The 22,300-nt window shown below is 38.7% G+C and overlaps 1 protein-coding gene across 2 annotated transcripts in view; it reads left to right on the forward strand.

Annotated features, from left to right (window-relative positions):
* Positions 1-22,087, forward strand: part of grik2 (glutamate receptor, ionotropic, kainate 2) — an 89,457-nt gene extending 67,370 nt beyond the window's left edge. The window contains exons 13-17 of one of the 2 annotated variants that reach the window (XM_061289671.1): positions 2,090-2,307; positions 5,725-5,950; positions 9,755-10,005; positions 10,196-10,223; positions 19,276-22,087. In XM_061289671.1, coding sequence (XP_061145655.1) covers positions 2,090-2,307; positions 5,725-5,950; positions 9,755-10,005; positions 10,196-10,223; positions 19,276-19,523 — 971 coding nt within the window. In that variant the 3' untranslated portion in view covers positions 19,524-22,087. The remainder of the gene's footprint in view (positions 1-2,089; positions 2,308-5,724; positions 5,951-9,754; positions 10,006-10,195; positions 10,224-19,275) is intronic. The other variant, XM_061289672.1, reaches the window with a different exon arrangement.
* The last annotated feature ends 213 nt before the right edge of the window (positions 22,088-22,300 follow it).

Raw genomic sequence — 22,300 nt, forward strand, 5'->3', positions numbered from 1 at the left:
ACATTCAAACTCAAGTTAAATGGAAGTCAGCAGACACCTGCTACCATTTAAAGTGCCTCTCATACACCAAGAATAAAGTTCAGTTGTTCAAGTACTCTTTTCCTTGTTGAATATAGTTTCTCGGATATGAAACCCAAATGCCGTCAGTGTACAACCCCCCCAAAGGAATTGGTCCATATATTTAAACAGGGGTGTGTAGACTTTATATATCCACTATATACTGTTTTTGTGTAGCCAATATGATTCAGCTGGTTGAGAAGATGTGGCATCTGGCCCGAAGGCTGCTCGATTAGATTCAAGGACCAGACAACGTCTATTTAGCACGAGGTTGGATAACAATGTAGAGAGGCTCCCCTGCCCGGTGGCTTGCACCACCCCCAGAAAATTGTGGGAAGTGCTGTTTGGTCATGACGTTACCTTGGGTACATGACAGTCAGCCCCAACCAGGCTCAACGAATCTCATGGATCATCTTTTTTTTTTCTGTGCCAGTTACTGCAGAATGGTAAGACTGCTCTGTATAATAAAATGTTGAATTTTAAAGGAACAAACATCCTTTAGCTGGACATCACAAATATACTGAATTGTGAAATGTTTTTTTCCCCCTGATTTAATGCACATTGGCCTGATTTATAACGATCCCAAATAGCAGGCAAACAATTGGTTGTCACTCAACAGATTGCATGCACAGTTGGCGGGCATGTTGCACATGACCTCCTATGATTGCAAACTTTTTCTAAGGTTCCAAATAGCAGGTGCTAAATATGCATATTCAATCGCAATAATAGATGACGTGTGCTATAAGCAACAGGTGTAAATTTGTGTGGAGCCTGCGGTATTTAAAAGGTCTGATGCTTTTTTTTTTCCTGTGCAAAAGAAACTGCTCAGCACGTTTAGACAGAAAATTGGTAGACCCGGTTGTTAAATTGCCAGTTTTTACAAAGGCAAACCTTTAGTAAATCAGGCCAAAAGTGTGTATTTAGCATTATTCCATTCATCATTTGGAAATGCATGCGGGACCTTCAATTATTCCCCCTAATATTAATCATCTTGTGCTCCCGTATTTGAAATGTTGTTCCCTTGTTCTCTTGTTACATTAGTTAACATAATTCCCGCAGCAATCAGATTACTGATGAGATTATGATTATTACAAATACAGGATGACCCAAAATGATTGCAACCCATAAAACGGCTGATATAATTATAATTAAAAATGCTGTTTCTCGCTTTCTTTCTTTTCTTTTTTTGATTATTTGAAAGGAAGGGATCACAAAAGGAACCTTTAGCTTTTTCTGTAAATATCTTGGAGAGTTGCGCTACTCAGGTCTTACCACCTGGACTTAAAATAACATTAATTGTCAAATAAAATTAATGTGTTATAAATAAAACAATTCAATCATCAGTTGTAGAACTGGCAGCCACATATGTGTGGTTTGCAATCATTTTGGTTCACCGCCACATAGTATACAACATCCTGTTCATGTTGATTTTTTTGATATACCAATATAGCTATGGTTAACTAAATTTAGCATTTTAATCCAATTGAATAAAAGGCTATTTTCCCACTATAGCAGTGGGTTAGCACTGCATTATCCTCCCTGAATGCAGATTGAGTTTCTCACAGAGGGAGTGGCGCACACAGTTCTTAATCCCCTCTTTATGGCTCTTTATCAGGCATGAATGACTGTCTGAAATCCCAGCTTTCAATTTCTTAGGTTGCTTGGGTAAAACAGATTACATAGTACTCGGGCTCTTTTTCTCTTTTCAAATGAGCAACTTTATTCCCACGCATAAGGTAGACTTGTATGTTTAACAAGAAAATGCAAGGATTTTGCCTAAAAGATGGTATACATGGTTTTGGTGGCCAATCAATTAAAATAGCAAACTACGATGCTTACTATAAGATGTAGTAAGATGATATATACGCAAGTAAGATGTGTCGTGTGCATAACAAAGTGTATCTTTGTTGCAATATGAGCCTAGTGGCAGGTGCATAGGCCCAGCCTGGGCTCCGCTATCCAGGATGCTGGCCCTCTCTCTCATCTACAGCTCATCTCGGTCTCATGACCTCCCTTTGCTCCTCTCACTCAGGATCTGAGCTCATGCCGAAAGCCCTCTCCACCAGAATTGTCGGAGGCATCTGGTGGTTTTTTACTCTCATCATCATTTCCTCCTACACGGCAAACCTTGCAGCCTTCCTCACTGTGGAGAGGATGGAGTCGCCTATTGACTCCGCTGATGACCTGGCCAAGCAGACCAAGATAGAGTATGGAGTGGTAGAGGATGGCGCGACGATGACTTTCTTCAAGGTCAGTGATATCCATAATATACAGTATATTTATTTATATCCTCCAGGAACAAAAGTTTCTAAACACTCTACTTCACATCACTTATTAAAATTCAAGGATGTAAAAATGTTTTCAAAGTTTGACAAAATGATAGACATAAATGTGTACATGTGTCTTAATACAACACTTTGACATGTGCCTGAATTGGCAACAATTATTATTATTAATATTATTATTTATTAATAATATATTTTGATAGCATTTCAATTAGGCACATAAAAATATCTTGAAACCGATGAAAATAAATATTGAAATTAAATAGAATAAATCAATGATAATCAGTACAGTAACGAAACAATTTCAAATAAACATTGAATTATTTTTTCATGTTAGATGTAGAAATCAGGTGAATATTAATGAAGCCTGCCAAATGCAGAGGATAACACCTCTTAATGTACTGTACTTATCACGTTGAATGATGGTTAGCGTAGTGGCTGTATTCCTAAATAATATACACAGAGACCACAAGTCACATCTCGGAATAACATTTACAAAATACTTGCTGTTTAGGTAATTACTGACTCGTGCTGGAAAAATAGTATAATGGTGGCTAATTATGTAAATGTCTGCCTGGGAAGCATAGAAGCGTTTCACTCGTCTCCCGAGTAGAACTCCCTGTGGACCTCTTCCACAACAACACTGAATAATTTAATAGCAAACACCCACTGCTATAGACACTTGGTTGTTAGCTAATAAAATCATATCTTGTTAAAGGGTGGGTTGGATTTTTACCTTGTGGGTATAATTGGGAGATCCCGGTTACTCTGTTAAACAGAAACCCTCTTCTTGGCCATGTCTCCAAATGTTTAGTCTATGAATGCAGATCGTTTTGCATGAGTAACAAAATCATATAGATATATTCATTCATTCATTTTCTAAACGGTAGGCGTGGTACACCCTTAACTGGTCGCCAAGCCAATTGCAGGGCACATGTAGACGAACAACCATTCACAATCACGGACAATTTGGAGTGGTCAACCGGCCTGTTTTTGGAATGTGGGAGGAAACTGGAGTGCTCAGAGGAAACCCACGCCGGCACGGGGAAAACGTGCAAACCCCACACAGTACACACTTGGAATAATTCAAGAGTTGAAATTGAACCCTACACCTCTGAACTGTGAGGCGGACGGACTAACCAGTGTACCATGGTGCATATAAATAATATGCTATATGCATTGAAAATCACAATGAAAAATAAATGGTTAGGATTTAATTAACATGTACATTTAAAAAAGCCTGCAAGAAGAAATTATCCATTGCAGTAAACATTTATAACATCTCACTTTGTGTCACATTAATGTAGCTGTATGTTCCTTACCATTAATATTCCTCGCTATTATCATTTACATTTTATTTCACATTAGGTAAAACATCCACCTCAGTGGGTACAAGAATAAATCCATTTACAAAATTGGTTCTAAATCTTATCTGCAGCTCTGGCAGTCAACTCTTATGCTGTTTGAGTATTCAAGGCTCAAATGTGACTGCATATACGGCGGCTTTCTATTATAGCCATTTACCGACTTCCCTGTACCGTATCTGTACAACAGGGCCATGAGAGAGGTCTGTATAAAAGAATAAAAAAAGATCTTATTTTTGCAGCCAAGAACCACGCACGATCTCCCTCCACTCTCTGGATTCTTTTGATTAAGGTCCTTTGAAAAATATGCAAAACATTTTGACAAGCAGCAAACAGAATCTTGACGACAAGGACAAGTGTGTGCCGTTGCACACAAATCAAAGCTACACACATCTATATATGCTGAAAGCCCTAAACCACAATCACTCTCATTCACTTCCCAAGGATGTATGCTTATAAACAGAACAAATGATGCTTCCACTATATATGCTCTTAGAATCACCTTGGAATCATTCAATTACCAAGACAGAATCTCACACAGCGGATATGAATACTATAACGATCCAACTAGCTGTCTTGACTCAATAACATTTGGATTCTGTCAAACCTTTGTGAAATCTAATCTGCGTTATAGCAAATAATCAAATGCTTACCTCACTCAGGCAAACTTCCTAAACCCCACTGAGCAGCCATGTCAAACCACGTTTAAAAAAAGGTAGCGGGTGTCTCATTGTTAACAAATCATTTACCCTTCTCAAACTCTTTTCACTAAGATTGCTGAGAAAGTGTTCTTAAACCAATAAAAATTGAAATGAGTATAAAACCAAAACCAAATACTGCAGGGGGCAATGTCTCGTGTTGTGGTCAATTTGGCATCCTGAAGTCTCCTAAAGCTTATTTTTACTGTCACACTTATGAAGGGAGATGAACACTTAGAAACAGTGTACATACCGTGCAGTCTGAATATGTGTTTAATGCACTCCGCAAAAACCTGAACTTGATCAGTTCTAATCACAAACAGCTCTTATTTAAGTACGAAATGATTTACGTTTTAACACTGTTGAACCGGTTGGAAAACTTGGAGAGGACTAATGGTCCTGCATGGAGATTTAATTATGACCAAGTTTTGAATTTGATCAATTGATAATTAATATTTCAAATTCAATTCAATTTGTCTAAGAATTACTAGTATTCTATAGAATTACAATGTATTTTTGGAGCTAGGTTATCTTAATCTTTCCTTTTCCAAGATTGGAAATCTGTTGTCGTGTTTGGGTATACATATGTGGCGATGCACCTTTTCTGTCTGCCTCTTTTGCAATACAGGAATTATCTGTCTGTCCATGTATTCATAGCCACAGCTTTCTTCTTATCAGTAGTCAGAAGCTTGCATGCTCCATCTCCTGATTTGTCAAGGGTGACTCCAAAAGATTCTGATAGGCATTCCACAAATCACCCAGTTGATCTAAAATATCGACCAGCCACAAAAAGTCATTACACACCATAATGGCGGGTGGGACCTCGAAGATGTGACTTAATTAGGTTTCAAATGGCTTCAAACCTGCTGCTCAAGAAAATGATGTTCCCTTGTACGTATTCATTCTGTGTGATAGCACGTATGCAATTTGAAGCTCACAGCTAATGTGCAAGATGGTGCCACTAAAGGCAAATGATGGGAGCAGAACAAAATTCATGAAATACAATGACCAGTTAAAAAACGTTATTATAATTCGTAGCCAGAATCTACATATTGTATGACACTGAAAATGGCCTCTCTTTATAGCGCTTTTACAATATCAATGTCAGTTCTGTCCTAAGTGTATTTATTTATTTGTTTATTTAACTATTTATTACAAATTATTGACTAATCTGAAGTGCTGATATATATATATTTTATTTATTTATTAAATTTATTTATTACAATTTATTGACTAATCTGAAGTGCTGAATATATATAATTTATATCTTAATAAATATTCCGGGCTATATTTTCACAGTGTAATTGTGTCTTCTCACAGAAAACCAAGATCTCCACTTATGACAAAATGTGGGAATTCATGAGCAGTCGACGGCATACTGTGATGGTAAAGAATGTTGACGAAGGCATTCACAGAGTTCTCACCTCAGATTATGCTTTCCTCATGGAGTCGACAAGCATTGAATTTGCCACACAACGTAACTGCAACCTCACCCAGATTGGCGGCCTTATTGACTCACAAGCCTATGGGGTTGGGACTCCAATGGGTATGTACGCTGCTTTGCTGACTAAATTTGATATAATTTGAAGAAATGATATAAATTATATGTGTTGCACAGAATACAGTGTAATGTTTGACAAAAGACAAAGAATGCTATTGACCGATGCTGTGGCTTTCAAAAATAAAATATGGTTGAAATAAAAAAGGCCACATGGCAATGAGCCTCCTCTGGGGGAGGGTAAACGCTTATCAAAGGTAGTGGAGGTTTTTGAGCTGTGCTTTGTCTGGTTCCTCATGTAGGCCCTTAGTGCCTTGGGTGACCCTGCCCGGATCATAATGCCCTAGAAATACATATCTCCTCGGATAAAACCACTAAGATCAAGTGAAAGGCCAAAGGCCCTTTTAAATCACAACTCAAAGCTCTTCAACATGTCACTTGTGAGTTATTGGTAGCCTGCAACGCCATTTCCAGCAGGACCTCGTCTGCTTCACCAAAGAGTAAAAAGAAACACAATAACCCATAAAATTGATGTGTCACTTGTGTGTCATTGAAAGAAAGCTTATTCGAGTGAGAGGAATGTCAGCAAAGTGAACGAATGTTGCTGCGAACAGTTTCTGTACGGCCAGCATGTGTGATGTGGAAAGGAGGGTGCGAGCATCAATACTCCCGGGTGTCTCGTTTACATGGAGAAAGAACAAGGTATTTAAATTGCTAATCCTACCCTTTTAGTAGCCTTTACCATCTGCAGACTGTATTCCTATATAGACTGGCCATTTAGCACATATCTCATTGACAGCGTCGGTGTCAAACTGCATTAGTAGCTGGGCCTTAGTGGAGCTCAGCTGCCAGTTCCCTTGACAACTTCCTCAGTTGTCTAATGGATTTTACCTCCCAGCTGCGTGATCCTGACTTTCTACAAGTGTGTTTGGAAAAATGCGGGGTCTAATGCACATAATAAATACGGAAGTGTCACAATGTCTCAATATGCTTGCTAAAATTTTTTTTCTTTATGTCTGTGTAGACTGTCAGTCAGGTCATAGTCATAAGTTTGAATCGAGGCATCAGCACTCAAAATGTTAAAAACAAGACCTGATAGGTTAATGATTTGATGAATATGTATTAGACAAAAGAAGTGACACTACAAGCATTTTCTTTCCAAAATATAGCAAATAATATGTAAATTACTTTTCTGTTATTTTTTCCAGAGATGAAACTATATTTTTGTACAGCTGGTGTTTCTATTTTACACATGCTTTGACAGTCTAAATCAAGGATGGCAAATTAATTTTTGTTACAGGACACTCCGTATTTATAGTTGCCATTAGAGGGCCCTAATGACTTTGAGAGCCAAATAAATGGATAATTGCTGGATATTACATTAACACAACAAATTTGTGAATAACTACTTTTGAAATCAGAGGTCAGTAATAAACAATCACAGCAAAATCTCAAATACAGCAAACTGAAATGTTGGTATTTTAAGAAATATGAAGTTGATGTACATAATTTGCTTTGGCGGGCCACATAAAATAATGTGGCGAGCCTCGAGTTTGACACTGGTGGTCCAAATTGTTCTGTACTGTCAGGGGGAACTGAACTCATGTAAATTTTGAGGCTCTATCATTAATACAAGAATATAACAGCAAATACAAAGAAACTACAATCATTTGGATTTGTTGGTGAATCATAAGGAATAGGGTTGTGACTCATTGTCACTTGTCCCAACGTGAGTTATATCAGTCAATTAGAAGGTTTGTGCTGTGCATCACAGATTGTGACTGTATGACACATGTTCTAGATTTCCATGATATCGCAGCTGAGGACTTTCTATTTGTTTGGATAATAGTGAAGATGGCAATGAATAACAACATCATGCAATTCATATTTGCCATCACTATTGTGATATACATTTTCAAGCATGCTTTCTGGTCATGCTAAAATAAGAGCCAAATAGCAAAGGTCTTTGGGGTGAGATGAAGGACAGATATAAGATGAATAAATGCAGCCTCGTACCACAAAGACAATTAGAATTGCAGCTAATAATTGTTGCTGCTATGCACTAGTGGTCAATACAATAACTAAATAGTGCTGTTCATGCAAATCATCTTTGTACCCCGTCTTCCAGGGGGAGCTCATATGAAAAATCACTTCTTCAAAACAGCAACAACTTGTTGCGAGCAGCCATAAATTGTCCTGCCACAACTCTAACCCTTTCCAGAGGATCTCTTCGGAGCCCCGTGCTGGTTGAATGTTTGACCCCGTGGTGAGATCTGAGTGGGTGATCCCCCTCACATTTAAGCACTCAATCAACATGATGAAATAGGACAAGTGTCTGACTTTCCTCGGTCTTTGAGACGTCTGTCTCTTCCAATGAAGGCTCTGGTGTTTGGTGTCCGGGTCATACTCATAAATCCACCAGTGATAACTCGCCCTAGCAAATCGGGTCTCATTGGTCTCATCATCACTCATTCTGCTCTTTCTGCTTGACAACCTGAAACGGGATTTTTATTTAAAGGCAGACGGAACAAAGTTCAATGGCTGCGGAGGGCAATTTAATTCGAGGGGTTTGAAATACATCTTGTAACACCAGCCTTTGTGGCACACCTTATGTCCAGTTTGCTGCACTGCATTACAAGAATCTGTCTGGCAGGATTTTCTTTTTTTTTATCACAAGGCTTCTCCAGCATTGTTTAATTGGACATTTCAGTGGGCAATTGGTTCTTATCATATGACAGAGAAAGACTGGTGGACTCCTATACCTGCAGTAGGTTTAGATAGTATAGAAAGGGCAGGAGATGCAGGAAACAGGCACGTTGGAAAACAGAAGCGTGGTTTATCTACTCTCAAAAACAGCACACAGACAGAAGGAAGAATTTCAAGGCACATTTTTGCGTCAATAACAAAGAAAGAGCTCATGTTGAAACCAGTTTGGTACAACAGCTATAACATGTACATGAGCTATAATTGTATTATTTTGGTGTGGTCAGTGGTTAGATTTTTTATCATCTGTGTGTAGTGATGATGATGTGTTATCAAAAGATATCTTATCTTCTACTAATATGACCAGAATTTTTACATGAAAGTACAATAATGTATTGAAGAAAGACATGAATGTTGACCAGGTATTCCAGGTAGACCTCCATTGTCAGATCAATTTAGCGATTGGGTTCTCGGGCACTAATACTTAATTCAAACCTTTATTTAGATCCTGAAAGATCAATGATGGCAAGCTCCTCATTTCCAATCATACAAGAAGGTCGTATGAGACAAACTAAACAACAATACGGCAAAGTTCATTTTTCTGCAGTTGCTTTGTCCCCCGTCTCCTGCCATAGGGTTCTGCCAGTTGTTTTGTAGATTGCGAAAGTTGGTTGCACACGATCCCTTTCGCAGTAGTGGTGATATTTAGGTCAGAAACTGTACCGGTGAGGATGGCACACATCATTTTATGAAAAGAATTATTACCAATGAGGGATTCCAGGACTCTTACAAGACAGGGTAATTCAGAGTAAGGTGTTGGGGTTGATTTATTTCAGTTTTTTTGTACAATGGGTCTCGGTGGATAGATGGATGGACAGAGAGGTAAATTAAACCTTATCTAACGGGAATAATAAATAATAAATTGTTGGGGTTATGGTGACACCAGTCTAGCAAGTTTACATCTAGTACCTCAAAGCCATGATCTGCCAAAGTTTTTTGGGGGTTATGGTGACACCCGTCTAGCAAGTTTGCATCTACCTCACCCTTGGGTTTGAAATAAGAGCTGAGATTGCTATGCTAAGTTGCGTATGATGCGGTCACAGTCTTACAGTCTGGTTCACAGTCTGACCTAGTCATCTGGTTTTTCAGGGTCTCCATACAGAGACAAGATCACTATTGCCATCTTGCAGCTTCAAGAGGAAGGCAAGCTGCACATGATGAAGGAGAAGTGGTGGCGCGGAAACGGCTGCCCCGAAGAAGAAAGCAAGGAGGCCAGTGCCCTTGGAGTACAGAACATTGGCGGAATCTTCATTGTCTTAGCTGCTGGACTTGTCCTTTCCGTGTTTGTGGCAGTGGGAGAGTTTCTCTACAAGTCCAAACAAAGCGCTGAACTTGAAAAGGTAAGACAATCACTTTTCTTCCCAAATGTGCCTTGAATGAGTTTTTATGGCTGCAATATAATACTATATATGAATGAAATGAATGCTAATTAAATTAAAGTTCAAAATTCATAGCACATGACCATCTGTTATTGCTCACATGATCATAGCAGGAAGATAAGGGTTGGTTTCTTTGCATTTATTCACTTAGGCCCAATGGCGACAACGAGATAAGAAACGTGAGGAATTCTGCTGTCACCATGGATCCAAGCTAGACTTTAACCACCATCACAAATGACCTCAAACATACACTCAAGACATGTTTTCAAAATATAAAACTGCCACAAAGTGATTGTCACACTTTAGATAATATAGCACACATATGCAACCCTCAATTCCAGAGTTAGGACAATATGTAAATGAAAATAGAATACAATGATTTCAAAATTCGTTTCAACCTATTTTAAATCCTGTACCTATTTCCTATTTAATTCCTGCAACATGTTCTAAGGAGCTGGGCAAGGTGCACTGTGTGACATCATGATATATTTGAACAACATTCAATAAGCATTTGCAAAGTGAGCTAATCGATGTATTCTGTTGTCATTTACATTTTGCACAACCTCATTGGAATTCGGGTTTATAGAAATATTTAACATATAGAATGAAACCTATTGGTGCTGGCAGTACACACTCAGTCAACAGGCTAAAACCAAAAACATGCACTCAGCTTTTCTTACTGGATGAACCACATTTAAAGTCATAAACACCCTCTTCCACCATTCTTCTATCCACTCATCTTCCAACTGCAACATTGCATACACTCTGCATACACTCCTATACTACTCTGCTCCTTAATTAATAAAACATTTTTAGACAGCCTGTTCTCAGGAAAATTTTGCTGAATGTTGAATGAAAAGTAGTAATGGTAGTTCATGTAAATAATGGGTGGGCAACATCTGCCCATTTGATCCATCCCACCATGTAATTTTGAAAGGGATTAAAAATAAGGGGGAAAAGTATGAACCAAAAGTATTTTTCTGTGATGAAAAAAAAAAAGACTGATAAACATTTCTGAGCCAGACTTACGACAAGAAAAACTGTTAGCATAACAGACATGAAAATGAGCTCATGTTTCACCAGCTATTGCTGAGCTTCATTGAATAAGATCACCAATAAGCTCTTAAGAAGTTCCTCTGCATCTGTACAGTTGTGTCATTGTCACGGATGAAGATCGATAGATCACATAGTCGTATCATTCTCTTTTGCTCGATTTGATAAGAAAAAAATCCTCATCAAATCCAAATATTATAATTTTAGGATGTCCCTCCAATATAGGTGCTTCATAAGGTGGCCTCTAGAATCTGTGTCACAGTTGTAGCAGTGGTTTGTCAGTTTTTTGTTGTGCACTACACAATAAAAAATAACATTTTTGAAAAAAAAAACTTTTCATCTCTAAATGTTAATTGTAATAACTAGTCAATGTAATGTAATAACTAGTGTATTAAAGTAATGTTTTTCTGATTTTTGCGGTGCTTAACAAAGCCACACAGCTCCCTGAGCATTCACCCTGTTTTGCCTAATTTGCAAGCCGGCTATCTTTCAAGTATTCGAATCTCCCCTGGCCTATAAAAACAGAGTGAGACCACATTCAACTCATCCTTGGTTCTATAGTCTCTTGTCTGGAGGCGAGGCTCTAAACTGAACAGCTGGTACTGTTATAAATACCTGTAAATGAATACTGAAGTGGTGATCTCTTATCATATTGTCAATATTCATATTCATGATAATAATAATACCCACAACCTGGAGGACAAGCAGTTAAGAAAATATTGGATGCATCGGATCATAATGAGAGATTTCCTATTCTGTAAATGTATGAATGTGAATATGAGGTGTCTCAATATAAGACCACTCCAAGGTGTACCAGGATAAACTCCAGCTCACTTTGACCTTCTACATAAGTGGTATAGAAAATTGACGTGTCATTAGAACAATACTCTGTCCATCAATTTACTATACTTTGTAAATTGTTCAGGGTCGCGGAGTGCTGAAAAAACTTAGTTAAAACTAAAGTTAAATCAAAATACATTGCTATCGTATTACCAAAACAACCAGATTATTTGGTCTTCCTCCTTGTATTTGGCCCTTCAAATAAACAAATCAGGTCAAAATGGCACCAAAGAGGTTAAAAATATTTGAAAGAACAGTAAGGACATCTCCCAATACACTCGCACCTACACTCACCAAAATATGGAACACATTTTAATACAAAGCACAGAATAATTTGTTAAAAATAGCAGCAACAACAGATTTTAAACTGTGTTGCAGTCGCATCATGCAAAACCCTCCAAAGTAGATCATAGCAACTTGTACAAAGTTTTCCATGAGGCTGGAGGGCTGTCCTCTAGCTTGTACACAAACAGATACATTCACCAAGATTTTTGAAATCAGGCTTCAGGTAGGGATCAGGAAAGTCTTCTCTGGAATTAGTTAAAGCACCTTCCAAAGAAGGTGGAGGTTCATCTCTACTGCAGACCCTTTTCCTCTCCAGGGTTTCAGACTCCTCACAACTAGCCAAACAGATTGTTCTGCAACCATCAGTGAATGCTGGACCCTCTGCATTCACTAGTTTCTTTAAAAGTATAGCTTTTGAGCTGCACAACAATCCATCCCATAGTCTCCACCAGTCCCGGTGTGTAGGTGTGCAGCTGGCCACGTCGTTCTACATTAAGTTCGGAGGTCCTCTTAGGTACCTTTCAACAGTGGATCCTAAAAGTAGCTGTTGTGCTGACCAGGTGGACAAAGCTCAGGTCAGAGCCACATCTTCTCTGGGTAAGAATAAGACTGACTGTGAATCACAATCCAAATCATTAAAATTATTTTGCTTGGTATAGTACGTGCTAAAAGACCTAATAATTGATCTGATAAAAAAAAAAAAGGATAGAAATAAAACCAACAATAATAGTGGTTTTTATTTGTAATGCACTTTACATTTGAAGGCAAATCTCAAAGTGCTAGAGTGCTATAATGGGTCCAAACAAGTCACTGCTACGCCAAACAAGCCATAAGGTTATTTAAGGCAAGGCAAGGAAAGGCAGCCTTATTTAAACGACATATTTCACATAGAAGGCAACTCAATTTGTCTCACACAAACAAAGACCTAAATTCCTATAATAACGTACAGTGACAAAATTAAAACATGATAAATAAAAATAATATAACGTTTCGTGTTAAAGCAAAATCCGTTGCGCAATGGTGCTTTCAGTAAAAGTGTGTGCAATCGATCGATGGCTCCAACTGTGTTTGGAAGCCCCATGTTTCATTTTGCCTTGTTAGTGATGTCGGTGTAGCCGTTCTGTAGTTTTCACTACCAGAGGATTTTGTGTGTATGCATGGTTAGAGCTGTGCATAACTTTAAGCACGTCCTCACGTCAAGTTTATCAAGTCAAGTCAAGTTTATTTGTATAGCCCCAAATCACAAGCAGTCTCAAAGGGCTTCACATAGACAGAAATTGACAATTATTCTCAAAGCATCCCCTGATCTTAAGCTCCCAAAAGGGCAAGGAAAAACTTAAAAACCCCTAGCAGGGGAAAATGAGAAACCTTGAGAAGGGACCACAGATGGAAGGATCCCCCTTTCAGGATCACCAGGTTGAAATGGATGCAGAGAGGGCACAAATGATACAACATGAAAATCAATTAAATAAAAAGTGGATGTCCATGTCACAGCAGAGGGCTGCCGAAGGAGCCCTCAATTGTCCTGGCAGTGCTCTTCGAGGAGGTTGAGCTGCAGTTCCCCTTTCCTGAATTGGCCCACGAGAATCCAGATAGCCGCTCACCTGATTTATATTGAGAATTTTCATATTTTGAGTGATAATGTTCGTGCACATGCTTTACGGACACTTCTGTGCATATCCATGCTTGATAAATGAGGCCCCTGTTGGGGATATTGGAAAATGCCCCATCGTGGAAAAACATGGTGGTTTCATCCACAGTCTCCACTTTCTTCTGCCCCTTTCCTCTCTTTGTATTTTCCACGTACATAGAAAGCTAGAGCTGATAGTCAGGCAAAGTCCACACAAAATGAGAATCAAAGTGCTAACCAGCAAGATGCTTATCTGTGAAAATAAACCATCCCACAAATAAATATATACATTTGTGCTTGAGGATACTAATATTCTTCTTTTGTTTTCTTCTAAAACATGCGGTTATTTTTATTTATTTGTTCGCAAGGAATTGTAGGTATCGACTTGCAAAATGTACGGTTGAGTATCTCTGTTGTTTTCCACATGCTTGATAGCACACTGTGCAATTTGCATTTTATAATTACTTCTTTTCTGTGACATTAGAAGCAAAAATAGCATCTCCTCATTCAGTGCTGGGGATGAACCTTGCACGGTCTTATAGACTGATGGCAAATGGTAAGTGGAGTGTATACGTAGAGCGATTTATCTACACAATACGGTGGACAAAGCATTTTACAAAGCTTCACATTCAGCCATTCATGTGCTCATCCATTCATACATGCATCTATAAACCAATGGTGTGGACCATGATTATTAAATGGTTTTGTTTTTTAAGGTATAGATACATTCATGCTAGAGCTGGACCCGTAATCAAAATGTAATTGAGATGTCGATCTTGGCTTTTCTTGATAATGGAAGAAAAACAATTAACGTGCAAAATGGCATGGTGCATTTGCAACTTCCCAACATTGTGAAAGTAATCTGAATGCACCATGTTGCTTGTGTAGCAAGCTTTAAGCATAAGTGATTTCTTGTAGAAACACCCAACAAAAATACTAAAACATATTGGATATTTATACACAAGATGTGATTTGTTTTTAAAACCTTGCTGACACTAATGCAAACTGAAATTAATTACTAAATTCCCATTGACATACTAACGATAACTTTGGGAGTGATATTCCTACATGCAGGGATCCCTCGTTTTTCGCGGGAGATGCGTTTCAGAACCCCCTGAGAAAAAAGAAAAACTACAAAGTAGAAACGGTATATCCATTATTCAGAAATTTAAACACCACTGTGTTGATATTTCCAACACGTAGTGTTTCTTATCGGCTGCTTGAGTGCATGGATGTATTGTCAGTTAACTAGAAGTATAAGCAAGAATGTGCGTACAACAAAAAAGCATAGCCCCAGCCCTTATTCTTAAATCTATCATAGTGAGACCCATTAACCACTAATTGACATGCGTCATTGACTTTAAATGAATTGTTATCTCCATGCTGTCTGTCAGATTTCCATGATTACCATGATTATCCCCTTCCTCCCTCTCCTCATCCATTTCCTGCTCCACTCCTGTCCTGCCCTCTACTGTCTCCCTCCTTTAGCTCCTCCTCTGCTTACTACTCCCGCTCCTCCTCCTCCCCCTCTTCCTCGCCTTGCTGCTTTTTCCAATCGTCTTGCCTACAGCTGAGGCTGATGCAGACTAACCTGGCTGCTGAGACCACTGGACGGCTGTGTGTGAGGAAACCATCTTATCTCCCTACCATGCACGCAACATGCATGCACACACAGAGCATGTATATGGATGCACACATGTAAAATGATGCTTGTGAGTGTGTCTTGGAAGAACAAGTAGAATGCCCTGAGCAAAATTGGTGATGACGAACAACTCACATGACATGTGTCATGACAGGCAATCTGGTAACAAGTTTTCCTATTGTAGTTCAAGGAATCCTGCTGTTGCACTGATTTTTACCCACTTCTGCCACTAGTTCCACGTTTTTCCCTTTTCTGGTAAAGTCAAATATTGTAAACCTTTCAAAAGGTATAAAATAAAATTTTATTTTCCGTCAACAATTCCTCTCATTGTCGAAGCTAGATATCTGTAGCCAGTGAGAGCCGGTCCCTTCACTCATTAGAAACTTACCAGTGGCGCTTTGTATAAAAAAAACATTACTGCTAAAACCCCTTCAAGACTCTCATTTGAATGTGCAAGGCAATTTGAAAAAGATGGAATATGATGACATTTACATGAGGAAAGTGACTCTCAGTCCGTTGGTTCTTGCCAGAGGCTGCTGTTCATGTTACACGTTTTCTAATGTTAGCATTTCAGTGCTGTTTGTCACTTGTATGAATTTATGAATCTCTAAAATCTGAAGCAATAATTTGATATTTTGTGTTTCCAATTCCCACATGGCAACAAATGCCACATAACCTGAAGAAGCATTAATAGCTGTAGCTTCATCAATCACGAATTGCCTTTGTAGTTAATGATTGTGCCATGATTTGGCTCAGAGGATGTTGGTCCATACAACCAGTATGCCTCACAATAAATGAAGGTCTACTGTAGAGAAAACAAAAAATAAAAATATTTCTGCATCTTAAGTTCACGTAACACGCTAAGACTGGGAACCCATCAGTAAATACTATATAGATATAATTGATTACCTTTTATTCATTTGCGTGATACCTGCACGCAAACTTCTTGCACCTCTTTTCCTTTTCAATTCCCACGAACTGCCTCACATTACAACATTGCCAAACCGGTCCTTCCTCAGAGCAGTGGCACAGCTGCTGATTGTTGAGCATCATAAAAACTCTGTAATCCAATGACCCTAAACTGCCGCTATCAATCCAACATACCACCAGCAGGCAGATTTGATGGCAATGTGTCCCTCGAGCCTGAGCAGAGTGGGCCCAGTGCACTACAAAGCCTGGAGCCAGCATAGCTTTTACCGGTAAACCACTGCAGTGCCATTTAATTTTACAGATGGTGGGGTGGGAGTAAATGAATAGCTACCAAAGCCTGTCTGCAGTGTGGTTCGGGTTATCAGAAGTGTTTATTACCACACATGATGCATTTGTGTATGTCTATATGTACATGTATATGTGATGTGTGTGTGTATTTATATACTATACACACACATATATATATATACACAGACACACACATTTATTATTAAGAATTATTAAGACCACTAGAAGACTCATAATACGATGCTTACACAACCTTTTGTGCATTTTTCTTTATTCTATAGCATTTTATTTTATTTGTTTCAACCATGGTAGGATTTATCCATCCGTCCCTCATTTTTATACTGCTCGTCCTCATTATGGAGTGTATAGCGGCTAGCTTCAGGCAAGAAGTAGGGAGCACCCTGCATTGCCACCAGTCAATCTAGGACACGTAGCGATAATCACACCTCGGGACAATTGATACAGAATGATATGAATTTTATATAATTAAATGTATTCATATTTATGTGACCTCCCATGCATGTTTTAGGAACATGGGCGGAAGCCAGAGTACTTGGAGCAAACCCCACCACATAGAGCTGTTCTAATGGAGACGTAAAGACAGATCTCTCGACTGCTATGGAGATGCTTGAGCCACTAATCCTATTCTATAGCGCTGCCATTGTAGGATTTAAAATATTATACTGTAGCCCTTATATGTACATCATTATAATGACTTCCCATGCATTTTCCCCCCTCAGGAACCTTTGTCAGTAAGAAGATTCCTACAGACATATTGGAGAATCAGGCCAATGGATCTAGTTACTGAGCTCATTAACCCTGAATGTTTGACTATTAATTATAATGGGGTGCTTTTACCAAAATACATTTCAATTGAGGCACACACAGCATACAGAGAAAGATACAAATCTCAATGATCTTGACTCGGGCAGAGGCATTATGCTCATGCAAGGTCCAGAGCAAACTTTCTTTCTTGTGTATAGCAAATCAGCTGATTTATTCCTCAAAATATCACTTAAGTTTGAATCAAGATGGCAGGAGTAGTGTTATATCTGAAGAACTGACTATATTTTAGAATAACTAAGAAACAATACAATACAGACAAAATACATTTGAATATATTGTGCTTCTGTAGTGCACTGGCATCACGGTTACTTAAAATCTGCATATTATGTGTTTGTTTATTCGAATTTTTAACAGTTCCCAAACAGTTCCTAAATACATCCTCAAGTGTAAAAACAAAGTATTGAAACTAAAAGCTCATGTGTGTATGTGACGATTGGATCTGTGCGTTGAACAGAAATCTATACAAATCTGCTTATTGTGAAGCAATGACTGTGTAATTTAGTCATATCCCCTATACACACTGCCCTATACCTACTGGCCTTTTCACTTATTCAGGCAGCACTTCATCGGCAAGTTATCAATTTACATTTGTCAATTAGAGTATAAGTTGTGGCTGATGACATCACCAAATGAAAATTTCTCCCTACACGCACATGAACAACTTAAATCAAACAGTCAGTCCAGTTAATATTGATTAAAATTGCTCGCTACCGCTAATCTGCACAAAAACTGCAAGTCTGCTTTGGATTTGACATGACAGAGCTTCTGCAGCCACTTCAAAAGTGATTCTCTTGCCTTGACACTTCGGGGGTGTTTCTTATGTAAAATAACCTCCATGTTGAAATAGTAGGGACTGAAGTGTAGACCGGCTCGCTTACGGACACTTTTTCAGAAATAGGCAGATAATAAAGGATTTACTCAGTGGTTTAATTTCACACTTGATGGTTGGGCAGAGACTCCAGACATCTATTTGTATGAGAGTAATAAAAATTCAAATTTCCATAATATATTCCCTCTAAGTAGTCACGGTGTGAACACAGAGTGAACTGCCCTTGCCTCGACCTATTGCTTGGCTATGAGCTCCACCAATGCACCTTGTGTGAAAAGTGGTGATGGAGGTTTTCACGTCCTCAGGCTGCGCCTCATTTTTTTTCTAAATGATGCCCCCCCCAAAATACATCCCATATGAAATTAAGTCTTTATAGGATAAAGTTTTAATGAAACAAAATGTGGAAAAAGTGAAACACTGTGAAAGGTTTCCAGATAAACTGTGTTAATCGACTTTGCTCGTCTTCACGAGACAGTCATCTATGAAAATAAAAGTGCTTCAATGCATTTTCTGTTGTGTCAGGGGGCACTGCCCTGTTATGCACTCGTTTGCTATTAATTGACTGTCCCTACAGTCACTGACTACATAAAATATATTTTCAGTTTTGAAATGATAAAACAAGAATACTTAAAACAAGGCAAATTAAGATTCAGTTCATCTGTAATTTTGCTGTCCAAACCCAATCCAATCACATTTGGGAGAAACATGGGGGAACAACAACCAACACTTTCAAGTCAATACCATAGAGTCATCCCAACACATCCTCTCTCATTCTCATCCTGAATAGTCCTGAATTCTACTGTAAAATTTGACTATCATAGCAGAAAAATCGGCAAGAGTCTGAAATCCACTCTGTTCTACTGTCTCCCCCTCTATCCTCGACTTTAGAGGTCCTTCTACAGTGTCATGGTGGACGAACTGAGGGTGTCACTGAAGTGCCAGCGCAGGCTCAAACACAAGCCTCAAGCAGCCGTCATGGCGAAAACGGAGGAGGTTATCAACATGCACACCTTCAACGACCGCAGACTGCCAGGGAAAGAGACCATGGCATGAAATGGGAATCACTTTCCCACCCTCACCACCGCAGTGAGGAGGCTTGTAGAGACACTTGGGAGAAACGTGGGGGAAACTGGTGAAAGGGAGGGTGTACAATTTGGGTTATTTTGACATTGAGCAGAGGTGCTTGAGAGCGCATTGACAAAGAGTCATTCTTATTCAAGATAAACTTGGTTTCAAAAATATTTCCTGTGGAAATAACTTGAACCAAGGAGAATTTTCAGCAAGTTACCTCATTATTCTTACCACTATAAGGCGCAAAGTACAGGCAGTGAAGTTTTTAAGCGGGAAAAAAAAGGGGGAGGTTGAGGTTGGAATATTGTATTATTATATTACTGTTATTATTATTATGACATGTCAATAATAGTGGAATGGACCTTATCAACAACATCATCTTAAATTACTTGAGCATCTTAATTACAAATCTCTTTGCTATGACCATAGCCAAATTACATATAGGGGACAGAAAAGTGGAAACAAACAACGATTTTTAAACATGGATAAAATAATCAAGGAAGCTCTCAACTCAAGTTACCCTCAAGCCTCAAAGCGCGCAATGAGTGCAGCAGATTTCTGAATTGTACAGGAAAGTACTGCACCCCTTTGTCACATATATGATTAATTGAAAAAAAAAAAGATATCATCCATCGGGCAATAAGTGATATTAATTTATTTGTCTTTCAGAGTACTAACACTTTTAGTCTTTAAATGTAGTGTATGGGATGGATGCAGAAATATAACCAAAGAATGCATGGTTTAGGGTCGATAGAGCAAGCTGTTGAGTTCCATGTATTGTGTCAGCCTGTAGTCGTAATTAGGCATTAATGAGGTGCGTACACCATTACTTTCAATTTAGAGGAATTATAGGATGTGATTGGCACACCTCCATGAATTCAAAACAATCACATGCTAATAAACTGTATTTATTCAAGTATTTATTGTTTTATTTATGAAATCCATTGTTTATACAGTTTTCACTGCAGCAGTAAATCGAAAACTATGTCTATGTATTCTACAGTTTCCTACAATACGCTTTGTGTGATGTCTCTTGTGGCTTTTTTTTCAGTTCTTTTACAAAAGGTCTGATATTTATGTGCATTCACAATTTCTAAGAAAAAATGTTTTGTATAAAGAGAACCAACATTTTGTATTGGTTTTTACCACTATGAACTCCACCATCAAGCGTGTTCTTCATGGTGGTAGGACAGGGGCGTAGCCACCATTGCAGAGGTTATGGGGACAAATTTTCATAAATGAATCTATGTTTGCTGGTGGCCATGGCAGTTTCAGGCCATCGTGAACAAGATGGGGATGGTCGTGAGACAAAACAAACAAGCTAGAAGTGGGGCTCCTGTAACCACTAGGAACTTCCTGTAAATGTATCTTAAGCTAAATTTGTTGAGCAAACGATCATTCTCTCGAGTTCAACTACTCTCCATAGTGGTCAAAGAACTAAATAATCCAACTGGTCAAGGTAAAACACAATGAGAGTAAAGCCTAAATTGCCAAATAATTAAGGGGTGCATTGTTTAATGTCATATAAAAAAAAATACCCAGCACGCCATCTCAGCTCTTTTATTCTAAACCATTCAATTCAGCAAAATGTCTGCCGTGAAAACATTATTTTATACTGCTTAATGTTAAATGTGTGTGTGTGTGCACGTGTATCCGCCGGGCCATAGCTGGGGGCGCGCATGCTGCACCGACCGAATGATCTCCCATCAGAAGTCCTCTGTTGCTGGCACTTCACAGGAGGGTTTTCAAGTTTCTCTGCTCCTTTGCTACAGTTGCCATGACTACCGCTGTGTTTGACTAGTGAATGCGGGCTAAACATGCTGCCTTCACGTGAACACGCACATGCTTTTCATTTCGACCAACCAATAGGACCACAAGCGTACCGTGGAGAGTAATCCATATGGATCATGGATCAATCCATTGCATCACTATACTGCCACTGTTGAAATTCCAACGCATTTGCCGGGTTGGCGCCGTCAACGCGACAATCCCTGCTTTCAAGGGCAGCTGGTAAAAACATGTTAAAAAGGAAATTAATACTTGTATGTCTGTAACCACCCTTCACGCCCCAACTACACCCCTGCAGTATGGTACTCCAGACTGGTAGTTGCAAAGCTATTCTAAGCACTGACCAGACATACAGGAGTGTTCTCACATCGGTGTGCACCCAGAGTGACCCACTGATGTTTTGGAGAAATGAACTATTTTTTATCATAACAACATATAAAGAAAAATATTTTTACCTCGTGTGAGAAATGCTCATTTAGAACATAGTTGGAAACGAATACAGTGTATGTATTCACACAAAAGAAGAAAAACATAAAAGATGCCTAATCATTTTCAGAGGTGTAAAATCCGGGTCTGGAAAGTAAAACCCTGGCACAGTTTGGCTTGGGCCACAGGGCTTCTATTCAAACCAGTTGGTAAACAAGCTAGTTCCCCAGGAACAGGTTTACCTGCCAGCTCGGTTGATTAGAAAGAAGCACCTGAGTCTTTACTTTCTGGACCTGGACCTTTAATTATTTGCAACCCTAATTCATGATGCATAGGATTCAAAGTTGAGCAAACGTGTAAATGGTTTTAAAAATGTATCAAAGAAAATGTGGATTTGTTGTGAAAACTAAATTCAGTGCACTGTTTACTCTTTGAAGTTGATGCACAAGTTCAAAGCAAATAAAGTACAATATTCACAAAACATACCTAGTTTGCATTGTTTTTATCTGCATGTGTATGGATTCAAGGTGACAAAAATATGATGAAATACTAACCAGCTGTGGTGGAATGCTGGCTTCTCATGACTACCTCTACCTGTCTGTGCTGTGTTTGTCACCTACATCAAAAC

This window comes from Syngnathus typhle, linkage group LG10 (assembly GCF_033458585.1).
Source record: "Syngnathus typhle isolate RoL2023-S1 ecotype Sweden linkage group LG10, RoL_Styp_1.0, whole genome shotgun sequence".
Classification (NCBI taxonomy): domain Eukaryota; kingdom Metazoa; phylum Chordata; class Actinopteri; order Syngnathiformes; family Syngnathidae; genus Syngnathus; species Syngnathus typhle.